The sequence below is a fragment of the Sciurus vulgaris genome (genome assembly GCF_902686455.1).
Source record: "Sciurus vulgaris genome assembly, chromosome: 15".
NCBI lineage: Eukaryota > Metazoa > Chordata > Mammalia > Rodentia > Sciuridae > Sciurus > Sciurus vulgaris.
This window is the reverse complement of record NC_136476.1, coordinates 76,444,100-76,458,126: the sequence shown is the minus strand read 5'-3', so window position 1 is coordinate 76,458,126 and position 14,027 is coordinate 76,444,100. Positions and strand designations below refer to the sequence as shown.

The window sequence follows — 14,027 nt, the reverse complement described above, 5'->3', positions numbered from 1 at the left end:
AGTAGTTTAAGGACTTTACTTGTTTTTTTAAATAGCTTTATAATAGTCCATTTACACTTATAAAGAGTCCTGACTTTTGGTTTGGAAATCATCATCTTTTGTGTAGGCTTATAACCTGAGATATTGGGCCTGGGAAGAATAGTCTCATGGCCATGTCAGGCCTCGGTGTTTAAATCTGCTGGGCTGGGGCTGGTTGGCTCATCGGAAAACAAAGCTCTTAGAATACGTAGTGTCCGTTCATCACTGCAGCCCTGTGTGCTGCCCTTCTGAGAGCTGGAGAAGGTGCCTGCGTCTGGAGAGTTTCCGCACTTTTCACAGAGCCACACTTCAGGCCCTCAGTGTCCTGGCCTGTCGCAAAGGTCAGTGTCTTTTATAAAACGTTGTGCCCCATAGATGACATCTTCACTTGTGTTGTGTACAGTGAAGAGTAACACTGGCTTCTCTCCTGTGTGCGTCAGTCAGTCCTTAGAGCCCCTCGCATGTGGACTTTGTGCTTTCCACTTGACATCCAGGGTCTGAGAGGAGCTCTCTCACCCTGACCATGTGCTGGAGAACAGGCGCAAGCCACACCTCCAGATTTGGGCCCCAGGAGAGCATGAAGGCAGGCCTGGGTCGGTCGGTTTGCTCCAGGGTCCTCAGTTTTTCTCCTGTCACAGGCACAGAGTAGGTGCCTGCAATGGGAAGGAGTGAAAAGCCAGTGTCCGCTGACCGTGGTCTCCTTCTGGGAAGTGTACAGGTGGAATTGAAAGCTGCGGCCCCTGCTCCCATGTCCAAGACTGATTTTGTCAGTACTTTCAACCTGGAGTGACAGTTTGGCAGGAAGAAGGGAGGAACATCCTCTGAGATTGTAAATTTTACTGGAAATAATAATAATATGATTATTATTAATTGTTACTATTATTACTATTATGATTATCTGGTACTTGGGATTGAACTCAGGGATGCTTTGCCACTGAGCTATATCCCCTGTCCTTTTTTAAAATTTGAGACAGGGTCTAAATTGCTGAGGGTGTCACTAAGTTGGTGGACTTGTGATCCTCCTGCCTCAGCCTTCCTAGTCTTTGAGATTATAGGTGCATGCCACCACACCTGACTTGTTATTTTTATTTGAAATAATACACGTATCATGGTGTAGAATATAAAATTGTTATTAATTATTAAAGTAAAACAGGAGAGTGAATTTAGAGAAATCTTGGATTTATGGCAGTCCTCTGCAAACTCTGTACCCTGAGCCCCTATCTCTGCTGCATGCATCATCCTGAAATTCTGTCTGGGATAGATGTGGGAATAGGTTTGGGAAGCCCACCTCTGCTCCACTGTCTCACATGGTGTTCCATCTGCCTAAGATCCTTTCTGGATCTCATTTGAGTTGTGGTGTGTGAGGATGATGTGTGACTTGCTTTGTTCCTGTCAATTAAGAGCACATTGGAGAACACTGTCCCTTAGCATCAGTCTGCTCCGTGCAGTGTGGCTTTTTTGTGAGTGCCCCAAAATCTTATATCTAAGCCAGACAGACCATGATGTGGACTCCCACTTATCCATTCACAGTTTTTATTTATTTTGTGTAAGCTCTAGCATGTTCCCACTGCTACAACCACCACATGCATGATTGTAAACAACCAGAAGTAATTGCCTTGGAATGGTAAAAGCAAACTGTAAATTTGCTTGGCGGAAGGCAAACAATTTTTAAATCAGCCTCACTTGTATGACATTTATGCCTCGATATTTGAATGCTCTGGCTGTTAGAAGCTTGCAGCATTTACATAATTGTTCCAAGTCTTGAGAAACCCAGGGCTTTCTTTTGAGACCACCAGTGTTTAATAATTCCCTTTTCCCTGTGCCTTGAGGCTAATGAGGGCTTCGGATCTAACATCTGCTGTTAAAAGCGTCACTGGGTCTGTCGCTGGGTCTGCTGTGCAAGAGTGGTCTGCCCACCATCGATGAGGTTGTGAATCTTACATTGCTTCTTTTCTTTCTCTCTCTCGTCTGGAAGAACATTGAGCTGAAGGTGGAAGTAGAAAGTCTGAAGCGGGAGCTCCAGGAGAGAGAGCAGCTGCTCATCAAAGCCTCGTGAGTACTGTCCTGCCGCCACGCTAGGAGGTCGCAGGGCTTCTCCTGGTGGGCGCTAGGCTGCTCAGTAACACAGAACCAACTGCTTTTCTAAGCCACTTGTTCTCTGACTGGCCTCCGAGGACTCCAAGGAGGAGTCCTTTATTTAATTACTGATTTTTCAATGAACTAACATAGAAAAACGAACAGGTCTTAGGTGCAGCATGATGGGTTTTCACAAAGCAGACACACCTGGGGAACCATCCGGACCAGGAGGCAGAACATTACAGGCTTCAGAAGCCTCCTGGTTTCCCCACAAGGTAACTACCGTCCTGGCCTCTCTTGTCACGACTGCTGAGTTCTACCCGGTTCTTAACTTTATATAATTGTAATCATACAATAATGTATTCTTTCATGTCTAGCTTATTTCCTCAGCAATATGTTTGTGAGATTCATCTGTTGATAATTATGTCAGTGGCTCATTCATTCTCATTGCTGTAAAAGTCAAGGGGACTTGAAGGGGTCCTGGTGGGCGAGCAGGGAGGCAGAGAGTGGGGCTTCAACTAGAGTAACTATTAAAAAAAATATGCTATTTGTACTAGGATCCTGTAATGTTTTGTTTGAAAGGGGTTCTTTAAAAAAAAATTTCAAACATTTTGGTATTTCCATTAATTAGTTCAATATTCAAACATTCCTGTATTTGTTGAACAGCAGTCACAGTTCAGAGAACACAGCCTGCAGTCAGCTGGTTCTCCATCCGTCTATTAGCATTTATTTTGTAATGACTTGGGTCACATGCCGAGGCTCTGCGGAGAGACACGCCCACTCCCAGAACTCACTGGAGCTGGCTGAGTGGACCCTCCTGGGAACAAATAGAGCATGGAGGGCATTTTGGAGGGAAGTTGGGCTCAGTTGGGCTCCAAGAGAGGGGAATGGGACTCGCCGTGGCTGCCTCACTGAGGCGGTGAAGGCTCAGGTGGGCACATTCCATTTATCCTGGCAGCAGGGCTCCTGCTGGGCGTGGTGGGCTCTTTGGCTCGGGGCACAGCTGCTCTGTGCCAGGCCAGGATAACTTCTTTCATTCCACGGTCCTGTAGCTGGAGGTTGGCCTGTGTCCGCTTTGAGCAGAGTAGAGGTTCCCAGGCCCAGGCTCCTCCTCTGAGCTATGCTGAACTTGCACAGGCAACATTTTCTGAATGTGTAAATGAATTAATAAATATAAGCAGATTGAAAGTTCTTGTTGGTATTTATTTATTTTTGGAAGCACGTCATTCTTGGCGGTGAGGCAAATCTACTTTCCTAGGCCTGAAGATCGCAATAGAATTTGGTGTGTTTCCTGCTCACAGCTGGCTCTGCAGGCCTTGACCAGGCCTTGACCAGGCCTTCTCGTTGGCTGAGTGTGTGCCCAGGGAAATCCCAGCTGACAAGGGCTCCTGTGTGTGCCTCAGGGCCAGCACACAGCATGGAGTGATGGGGCCTTGCACACACGTTTGTAAGCACACATTTCCCAGTCTGCCCAGCCTGGTGTTCGAGGCCCTTTGTGGTCTGACTGGCAGATGCTGTGCTGGTTGTGTCAACTGTTGTGTGCTGCACTGGACAAGGTTCCTGAGGATGCAGAGGTAATGATGAGGCTTGTGTTCTAGTGGAGGTGATGGTGGTAAAGTATTTACAATAATAAATGTATGAATGCAAATTGGGAAAGAGCTAGAAGGAGAAAATAAAGGGAGCCATGAGAGTTTAGAGCTGTGGGAGTAGGTATGTAGGTACGTACCAGGGAAGGTGACCCTGTGAGGTGGCACTTGAAATGAAATCTGAGGCATACGTAGGAATTCGGCAGGTGACTGGAGGGAGAAGGGTTGAAGGAGAGGGAATGCATGTCCCAGAAAATGAGAAGACCAGGACCCTAGTGATTTTGGACCCTAAGATCACATGAGCAAGTGACACAGCCAAGAGTTTTGCTCTGGAGAAGGTCACACAGCATGCTGGGTGGGAAGCGGGTGGTGGAAGGAGTGTGAGTGGAAGCAGGGAGGCCAGTTAGGATATGATCCAGTGGGTGAGGTGAGAGCCCCGTGCTGAGTGGTGGCGGGAAGGACCCTTAGGAAGCAAAGCCAGCCGGCCTCAGTGGATGAGGAGGCAAGGCCAAGGCTGGTGCCTCCTGGGGTTCAGAGCATGAGCTCTGCTCAGGAACGTTGCTGGGACTTCACCACTTCAGCCTCTCTCCGCCAGCTCTGCCCTCGCGCGTTGAGGGCGCCACGATGCTCCTATTCTGTTGCTCTGTCCTCGCCCTGGCGGACTCTCCCCTTCTTCTCTCCCCAGCCCAGGGCCTTTGCTGCTGCCTCGCCCTTCATAAAGTCCGCAGCGGGTCACAAGAGGCTCTTCCAGTCCGCATCAGTCTCTTCACAGACTTTCTGGCATGAAATGACAAGTTCGTGTGCGTAGCACTTCTGAGGTTGAGAACACTTTCACATCCATTTACGCTCCATCTTTATTCTGAGCTGAGCAAATCTCACAAGGTGCCCTCATTTTATAGAGGAGGGAACTGGGGCATGGTGACGGAAAGGCTATGACCCCTCGTCAGAAAGATCAGAACTGGGGTTAGTTCCCGGATGTGGCACTCAGCCACAGGCTTCAGATTGTGGTTTTTGATTTTCATGCGTGGACACAGCTTATGTGTAGCATCTCCATGGCTGTCCAGTGCCAGCATCCACCCCATACTGCACGGTGAGCCTTCTCCCGCAGCACGATCATAGTGGATGCCTGATGGAAGATCACCTTTACTAATATGCCTCCCTCAGCTCTCTTTTCCAGTGTATGATTTTTGGTGAGGGTGGAAGATGGGACCTACTGTAGGGAAAGCCCTTGCTTTTCCCTGAGAACTATAATTAGAAGGGAAAGAATCTAGAGAGATTGTTGAGGATTCGGAATAATGAGAAGAGAGCTGGGATGTAGCTTCATGGTAGAGTGCCTGCTCAGTGTGCTCACTGGGAAAAAAAATAAGGAGGGTAGTGTTTCTAGAAAGTTCTTTCTTGTGTTGGGTAGAAAGCTGGATTAAACCCATTTCCCTGTAATCTCCCTAATCTCCCTGTTAGCCCAGAGTCCATAAGAAAAGAAAGGGTAGAAGTAGGGAACTAACAAGATTTAGATCCTACTTTGTCCCAAACCCTGTTCCTGGCACTTAACATGCTTTTTTGCTTTTGATCTTTGTAACAGTTATGTAAGGCAGCCAGTGTCCCATTTGAGTGAAGAGAAAACCAAGGCTCAGAGGAGAGGGGGAGCTTGCCTGAGTTGGTCACTGAGCTGGGTCTGATCTGGCTCCAGAGCCCACTCTGCCTTGCTGTGAAATAAACATATGTGTTTGCTGGTTTTCCATTGTTATATTTATCAGTTACAATAAGGGGGCATTAAAAACAAAAGCAGTCATATTGTTGGGAGTAAATTTTATCTCTGTAGCTTTAAAACACAAACAAAAAATAATAATTCCATTAGCAGAGGAAAATTGTACCATACTGCTGAGTATAAATTTTATTGCTACAGTAACTGTAAAATACAAAGATGATAAATGAAAAGTTGGAACATTTATTATTGGGAATATATTTTATTGGTATAACTAAAACACAAACAAACTGAATAATACCAGTAGTTGTTAAAAATTGTAGTCAGCCTCTTGACAGTGTATATGATTCAGGCTGTAAAATGTCAAGGTTGGATGGGGGCTGGCGGGGGGAGACTGTGCTCTGGTGGGTGGGGTGAGGGCAGGGGTCGCAGAGGGGTGTGATTTTACAGTGGAGGCTCCATAAAGCCCCAGGGGCTAAGACATTTGTGAGCTGCTGGTAGCAGGAACTTGGGGCTAGAAAAACCCTCTGTCTGGGCTCAGGATGGAGGGCACACGGAGTCTGGCATCCTTTCAGCCCTCTCTCTTGCCCCTTGAGGAGCCTTAGAAGTGATCGTGAGTCACTGTTGAGTTTGAGCAAGTACTGATCCAGAAATGAGTTAAGGGAGAGGATGCTGAGGACACTTAATGGCATTAATCAGGAGGTGGAAATGATGGCCCTGGTTCTGGGGGGTGGGCGAGCTATTCTCAGCTCAGACCCCAGCAGAGGGATGGCAGCAGACCTCCTGCCGCAGCTCAGCAGGGGCCAGCGCTGCTCTGGCCTCAGAGGCAGCAGCCTCTGCCTGGTGCGAGCACTCACATCCAGGGGGAGTGGCACCTGCACGTTAGCCATTAATTCTAAGAGGTAATCATCTCATTTTTCACATGAGGAAACTGAGGTGTAACAGGTAATTTACTGAGGCTAGGTAATGTACCCAGAGTCATGCTGGCAATAGAATAGAGCAAGCATGTGGAAGCAGATCTGTCCAGCCTTGGAGCCTGAGTTCTTTACTTCCAGTGTTCACACTGAATTCCATTAACATGATATCATGACCCGGGGCCTTCTCAAGCCTTATTGAGAAAAAGGAAAAAATAGATATAAATAAGGTCCTTATTTGCTGGCAACTCCAGATTGGCCCTCTTAACTCTCTATTGTTCTTGGTAAGACGGTCACATGGCCTGGACCTGTGAGTGCCTGATCACAGGACTCTCTGTTGGGGAAATTTTATACACCCTTAAAGTAGGGCATGGGAGGCTAGTGGTGAAGACATTTTTTTCTGTTGCAGTTTTTCTGAGAAACCAGCTTTAGGTGGAGCCATTTCCTCTGTTATCCTGCCTTCTAGAAACCTGCAATCATCTAGAAATCCGACAGAGTCTGAGTCTGTCTACAGATTGGTGTCTGACGCTCTTTTCTCGTGGTGTCAGTGGTTGTGGCCCGGATCTGGCCTGGGTGCCGTCCCCACACTGATTATCCTGCAGAAGGGATATTCCCAGGGGCCATAGCAGTGGCCTTGTGTATTTGGTGTCATCTCCTCTTTTGCTCTGAGAAGTAGCTTGAGCTCCAGCAGATGGACTGAGCTGTACTTAAGGTGCTGTCCCCTCTTGTTGGTACAGCATGACACTGCTGTCCTTAGCCCTGCAGGTGCACTTTTGTTGCATATTGCTCCTTGGATGTCAGGCCAGCTTTCCTGTACCCCTGGTGGATGTGACCTCTGCTTGTCTGAGAGCTTCCTGGTGGAAAATCTGGCAGTAACTTTCATGAGTCTTAAAAGTGTGCTTGCCCTTTGACCCACCGATTCCCTTCCTGGGAATCTACCCCCAGGAATATCACTGGATGGTAAATGTACAAGGGTGCTCCTATCCTAAAACCATTGGGCGTATTAAACAATGACATTAATGTTCATTGAATGCTTACTTTGTTCTAGTTGCTGTTCTCAGATTTTTATGAATATTATCAAACATGTTAAATCAGAAAGTTTAAATATTTAAATATAAGGAATTGATTTAATAAATCATAATATATTTCATACTGTAAGCTGATAGGTAGCTTTTAAAATGATGCTCTAGATTTATATTTATTGACCCAGAAGAATGTTTATAGTGTATTAAGTAATAAGGTCGGTTCACTGATATGTCTTAAATGGCTTCTTTGTGTACAAAATGTTTGAAAGGCTACATACTCACATGTCGACTTAGTTGACAACATTATGCACGAATCTTACCTTTTTCTTATCTTTGTTTTGAAATTACATTAAAAAAGAAGCAGCAGCTTGGCTTAGGGAGGTGGGAAAAATGACTAACAGATATTCCTCGTCTCTTGGAAGCTGCCGAAGTTCCTGTCAGACTGTCACCCTAATGTGTTTTGCCCTCTGCCTCTTTCTGCAGCAAAGCCGTTGAGAGCTTAGCAGAAGGGGGTGGCTCTGAAATTCAGCAGGTGAAAGAAGATGCTCGGAAGAAGGTGCAGCAGGTGGAAGATCTCCTAACCCAGAGGATACTCCTTCTGGAAGGGGCAAGTCTACAGGCGGAGGGACGGCTTCGCACTGTGGGTTGATGAGTGATGGGCTGGGAATGGTGTTTGAACGGGCGCGACAGCCACCCTCACCCTTATTGAGCGTCTCCTGGGTTCCCTCCCTATTTTAGGCAGTTTACATTTATAATTCATAACCATTCTACCCCGAGAGCTGGCTGCCATTGTTTTCATTCCCACATGAGACACTGAGGTTCACAAAGAAATACTAACAGGTCCAAGTTAAACCCTGGGTTTAGACCCATGACTCCTGGGTTTTAAGCCTGTGCTCTTTTAACCACACCGCTCTGCTTACTGTCTAGCTTGGTCCTTGCATGATAAAGATGAGGAAACTGAGGCCCAGAGAAGGGGAATGTCTGCCTAACCTGAAGCTCGCTGAGCCTGAACTGGATCTCCTGGCCTGTAGCCATGCCTGCCTGTCCAGCTCCTGTCGCCCCTGCCCACCTCCTCCCAGCCACCCCCCCAGTGCCCACTGACTGTCCTTTCTCTCCGAGGCCCTGTGTGTAACTTCTCCTGCTCATTCTCAATTATGTGTTCCCTGTGATGGAAGTCAGAATGCTTCCTGGCTAACAAAGTCCTGTGTCCTGGGTCAAACAAAGTTTTCCTCCATTTTAACTAATATTAAATAATGTGGGTCAAGCATCCTTATCTGAAATGCTTGGGACCAAAAGTGATTTTGATTTGGGGTTTTCTTTGGATTTTGTAATATTTTAACTTTAACGAGATATCTTGGGGATGGACTCAAGTCTAAATAGGCAGTCCATTTATATTTCACATTTACTTTATATACATAGCCTGAGGATAATTTTATACGATATTTTTAGTGTACTTGTGTTTTGACTGACCCATCACATGAGGTTAGGTGTGGAATTTTCCACTTTTGACATCATGTTGGTCCTCAGACGTTTCAATTTTGGAGCATTTCAGAGTTTGGATTTTGGATTAGGGATTCTCAAACTATGTTACTTAATTTCTGGTTTTTGGAGTTGAACTGATCTCATTTCAGTTTTTCTGCCTGGAACTCTGGTATCTTTTTAGTGGATACAAAGAGAAATGGCTCCCAAAGGCACTTCTGGATATAAAAAGCAGAGGCTGTACCTTGCAGCTCGTGGTTGTCCATTCAGGCTGTGCACATCAGCTCTTGTCCTCCCTTGGGGCACGTAGATCTTGCGCTCAGAAAGAGCGAGAAACTAGTCTAAGCCGAAAGTGGAAGAGCGGGATATTTGAAAGAAGGACTTTCTGGAGTTTAGTGAAAATATAATGATGATGCTTTCAAGTGACGTGGCTGTTGACTTGGCCACCCGGTTTCCCCATCGTGTGCTTCCCAGTGTTTCTGGGTGCCAGAACCCTGGTACTCACTGTCTTTTTCACCTTGGATGAGGCATTTTCCTTTCCCGCGCCTCTGCCTCTGTGAAGCAGGGAGAGTGACACCTGCTTTAGTGTAGCAAGTGTAGCAAGAGGGGCTGAACCGGCGGTCTGTGGAGGGCTGGCCGTTGGGCGGGGCACCCTTGCACGCTGCCTGTGTGCATGGACTTGGTCAGTCCTCTCAGTGAGCTGAGGGGTAAATAGCTTCACCGTCCTTTTTCTCCTTCCTTCCTTCTTTCTAAACAGAGGATGAAGCAGGCAGAGTGGCTGAGTCATGGCTCCAGTTCCTGGGTGAACATGTCCGGTGTTCTGGCTGCCAACCCGCATTCTAGAATGCTGTTCTGTACCACTTTGGTTATAACATTTTAGGGTTGCTGAGGATTAAATGTGATATAAATAAAGCTTCTTGCTCAGAGCCTGGCATTTAGTAGGCACTTAGTAAATAGCAGGCTTTGTTGTTTGTTGTCTTAGAATATGGGGGATGATTTTTGCCAGCTTTCATTGAGACTGACAGGCAAACCTCCTGGGGAGACAGGCTGGGGGAGGGAAAGGGCAGGGAGAAGGAAGCCAGCACTTTTTGAGCTTCCTGTGGTACAACAGGTTTTTAACAGAGTTTCATAGCATCTCTTTGATGGGATAGTGGTTATTCCTGTTCTGTGGATTTTTGAAAGGTGAGGCTCAGAGAGGTTAAGAGACTGTCTGAAGTCACATAGCAGATAAGTAGGAAAGCTGGGTTTTGAACCCAGTTTGAGTTGACTTTTATCTTTGCAATATAATCAGAGACCTGGGCCTGCTCCCAGGTCACTCCCGTGAGCACTGACGCCTTTTCCCCTGACACAGACACTGCATGGGTGATTTGTATAATTTCCTCGGTGGATTGTCTGAGCTCTCAGGAAGAACATAGAGTCTTTCACCACCTAAATCACTTTGGAGATATAGAAAATGTACTTTAGAATTGTGTAGTCATTATCCTAAAAAGAAATGGGGGTTGGGGGTGGGATGAATTTGTATGGAGATTACGGTGACTCTTTAGAATTTATGCATGTTTAGTATCGAGAGGTGCATTTCTCCTTGTTCTCATTGAAGCTGTAAATATTGATCTGATTTTTCAAAACCAAAAGTACAGTTCTTGTAGAGTTGATTCTTTTCCATTGGAAATGCCTATTACTCTTCAGGATACAAGAGGGAAAAATGGCTGGCAAATGTATTTATTACCGATTCTTTCCATGTATAGTACAATTCAGGGAGGGGAAATGTGCCGGAGAAAAAGTCATAAATATTTATATTTTAATCCAATTTCCTTTCAAAATGTTCCCAATTGTATTGAAAAATTGCATCAAATGCATTTAATTTAACTCTAGGATGTGAAAGCCGCCCAAGCAGAACTGGAAAAGGCCTTTGCAAGAACAGAAACAGAGAAGGCTCTTCGGCTGAGTTTGGAAAACAAGCTTTCAGAGATGAAGAAGATGCACAAGGGGGACTTGGAGGTGGCCCTGGTCCTGGAAGAGAAAGACAGGTCTGGCTCTAACCCTGGTGAAATCCTAACGTCTCATTATCTGTGGCGGGGAAAAGGATTGTTCCTTTCCTTCCCTTCTTCCCTCCATTCTCTCCTTGTTCCCGTGGATGTGAGTGGCTTATGGGAACATCTTCAACACAGTGAGATAGCAGACTGGGGATGATGTTGGGCAGGAAAAAAAAGGAATAGGATGGTGACATGGGGCAGAGACAGTAGATCGCTATTCACGTGGGTAAGTTCTACTTAGATACTAAATCTAGCATTTAGTGTTAGCTTTAGGCTTCCTGGTAACCAAAGGAGAAAAGGAAAACAGTGGTGAACATGAGACTCACATTCCTCCCTAGGTAAAACAAGCCAGTAGCTCAGGAGAATCCCAGTTGTACTTGGCACTGTCTGAGAAATTTATCTTGTTCTTTCGAAGGGAACAGTAAGTGACTATATCTCCATAATAAATACTGGTGAATATTGTGTGACCTGTTTTCTGTTATATCTTTTAATGCTGGCAGGAGAACCAAATTAGTACAGAACAAGGGGCCAAAAGCAAAATAATGTAACTCAGATATGGAGTCTGCTGGAGTCCAGAGAAATGGGTGGACAATAGGGCCTTTTAGCCATCTTTAATGCTCATCGTACCTTGCAGCCAAGCTTTTGATAAAAACTTGTTAGAAGAAAGTTCACATTTTATTCTTTGTACCTTGAGCCTTACATTTTGATACTCCTGCCCTGTGTTGGTGATCACTGAATGGAAGGTTGAGTTAGATAAAGGTCAGACTGCTGGCTAACCTGTGACCTATCTGTCAAAGAGTGGAACTTATTTGGAATTTGATGGAAATTGTTCCAAAGTGAATGAAGTAACTCCAGGGGATGCTGACTAGTTCCTTTTCTTGGTCACTGATGCCCCCTGCATTGACAGCCCCCCCAAATCCCCTGCAGCCCACCCTGTGATTTGTTTAGTTCTTATGTCCAAAGAGCTTTTACTTCTGTCTTGGTGTCACCTTTTGAGATTTGTGTCTGCTACTTACTTTCGTTTATAAATGGGGAAATTGGATGAGCAAACCTTTCAGGATTGCCTGTGAAAGAGGAGAGCCCCTGGTCTCCATTTTTAAGTACTCTAGCTTCTGCATTTGGAGGAACTAGCATATTGAGCATGCTGTGGCCTTTTCTTAGCTTTGACGAGGAAAATGAAATTTTGCGATGAGGAAACTGAGTTCTCTGTGGAATCTCAGTGGAATAAGGATCATTTCAGTGTACCTGTTCGAGTCCTTGTGTTTTTCTTGATCTTTTCTCTAGAAAGAGAAACTTCCCTGGAGTGGGGTTTTATCCTCAGAGCATATGAGAAGCCACTGAAGAGTTAGGGATGAGGCTCAGGCAATGGCAGAATCAGATTTAAATTTAGCGAATCTTCCTCTAGGGGATGGATTCCCACTGGGTCTGGTACAAGACTGGTTCTCCGGCTGGGACAGGCTTGGCAGACAGGAGATGGTGTGACCAGCACAGGGAAGAGCTAAGAGTGGAGGGGAACAGGCAGAGATGGAGAGGGTGGGGTGGACGTGATGACTGAGTGGATTTGGGCTGGGGGAAAAGGCTGGCTGCGCCCCTAGGGCCACTTTGGAGTTGGAGCAGCTGAGGGATGGGAGTGCAGTTTGCTGAGCTGGGGGAGAAGGAAAAGAAGACATGTTTGGGTGGGAGAATGGGCAGGTGCCTCTTTCACTCAGGACCCAGTGGGTTGAGGGCTCTGAGTGAGTGAGTGGAGCTGAGGAGGTGGGTGGTCGGTGGACGGATCAGAGCTGCGTTGGAGGACGAGCAGAGTCAGGCCTGAGCACGGCCTGGGCTGCACATGTCCAAAGCAGAGGTGTGCACACAGTCCTGTTTATCTGGAGCTCAGGGTAGAAGAGGCAAATCGAGTCTCTGTTCTGAGCGAGGGGGCAGGGAATGCTCGTCGGGAGGAATCCTGGGAGTGCTGGGTCAGGGAGTGGTGTGTGCGAAGCCTGTCACACAGCCCGATCATGGAATCCCTGTCAGGTAGTCCCTGTCAGTGTTGCTGCAGAAGCGTGACTTCTGGGTTTTTTGGGGGGAAGAGGGAATTTGGGAGGGTGAGTACTTACTTTTGTCTAGCTGGTACGTTCTCTGTGAATGTGGGTGGTCAGTCAGGGCTTTGCTAAAGGCTGCATCTTCCTGGGTTCCTGTAGGTCTGTCTAGATGGGCACAGAAATCTGGTTTGTCAGTCCTGTGACTGTGTCTGTCTCAGGGATAGTGTCCCAGGTGCACTGCCAGAGACTGGCAGCCAGATGCCAACTCCAGATTCTTGTTCAGGGTTTGACACTTTGTGGTGAAACTCTGGGGATGCAGATCTGTGTGCTTCCCTCCCTGAAAGCAGTCCTGCCTACCAGGCTCAGTCAAGGTCAAAAGGTTAGCACTGCATTGGAGCAGGGGTCCCTGGTTACGGCCCTGTGAGATAGGTGCCAGGCCTGCCAGGTGACTCGCTGTTGGGCCTGTTGGATCCTGAGGCCCTGGCCCCTCACCTGGGTGGGCACTCTCAGTGTCCCACCACCCTTTTCAGAGACACAGGTTGTAGTTTTGTCACTTTATTTCCTTCGGTCTGGCCTTTGCTCTGTTGGTATCTTGGAGGCAGTCGGCGTTGGAGAGCCCTCCAAGTTGAATGTGGCCAGCAGATACACTTTCCCTTCTTGGGTCTACACAGTAGTTTTAAAAGCTTGGGTTAGTTGCCAGTGTCTAACAGATTGTCACGTGAAAGTCTGGATTTCCAGCTTCTCTTGAAAATCTCCAGATGCCACCTTGATGCATCAAGGCTGCCGCTCCCTGGGGATGAGCCGAGGCTTCAGTGGCCTCAGACCCCACAGGCCTGCCCCACTTTTTTCACTTCCTGTCTGAAACTTGCTTTATGGTAACGGAAAAAAAATCGATTTTATTGAGTTATAAATTACATACAATACAAGGCATCCATTTAGAAGTGTATTGCTGGATGACTTTACCTCTGTCAGTAATGTGATGATTCCCAGCTAGACCCCTAGAGGGCAGTCTTACTCCTCCCTCCACATTTGTGGGGGCATCATGCAGGTGCTGCCCGGTGGGTGCCCCATCCCAGTGCATTGCTAGCCTTCCAGCTGCCGGTCTCCTCCCTCACTTTTGCTGGGGAAACTGGGTGCTTCAAGAGGCCACTCTGCTGTGTTTCTAATCCT

At 46.8% G+C, this 14,027-nt stretch overlaps 1 protein-coding gene across 1 annotated transcript in view; it reads left to right on the top strand.

Moving 5' to 3' along the window:
* Nucleotides 1-14,027, top strand: part of CDK5RAP2 (CDK5 regulatory subunit associated protein 2) — a 178,385-nt gene that overhangs the window by 33,965 nt on the left and 130,393 nt on the right. Inside the window, 3 exon segments of the mRNA XM_079112477.1 lie at nt 1,994-2,070; nt 7,805-7,928; nt 10,673-10,827. Coding sequence (XP_078968603.1) covers nt 1,994-2,070; nt 7,805-7,928; nt 10,673-10,827 — 356 coding nt within the window.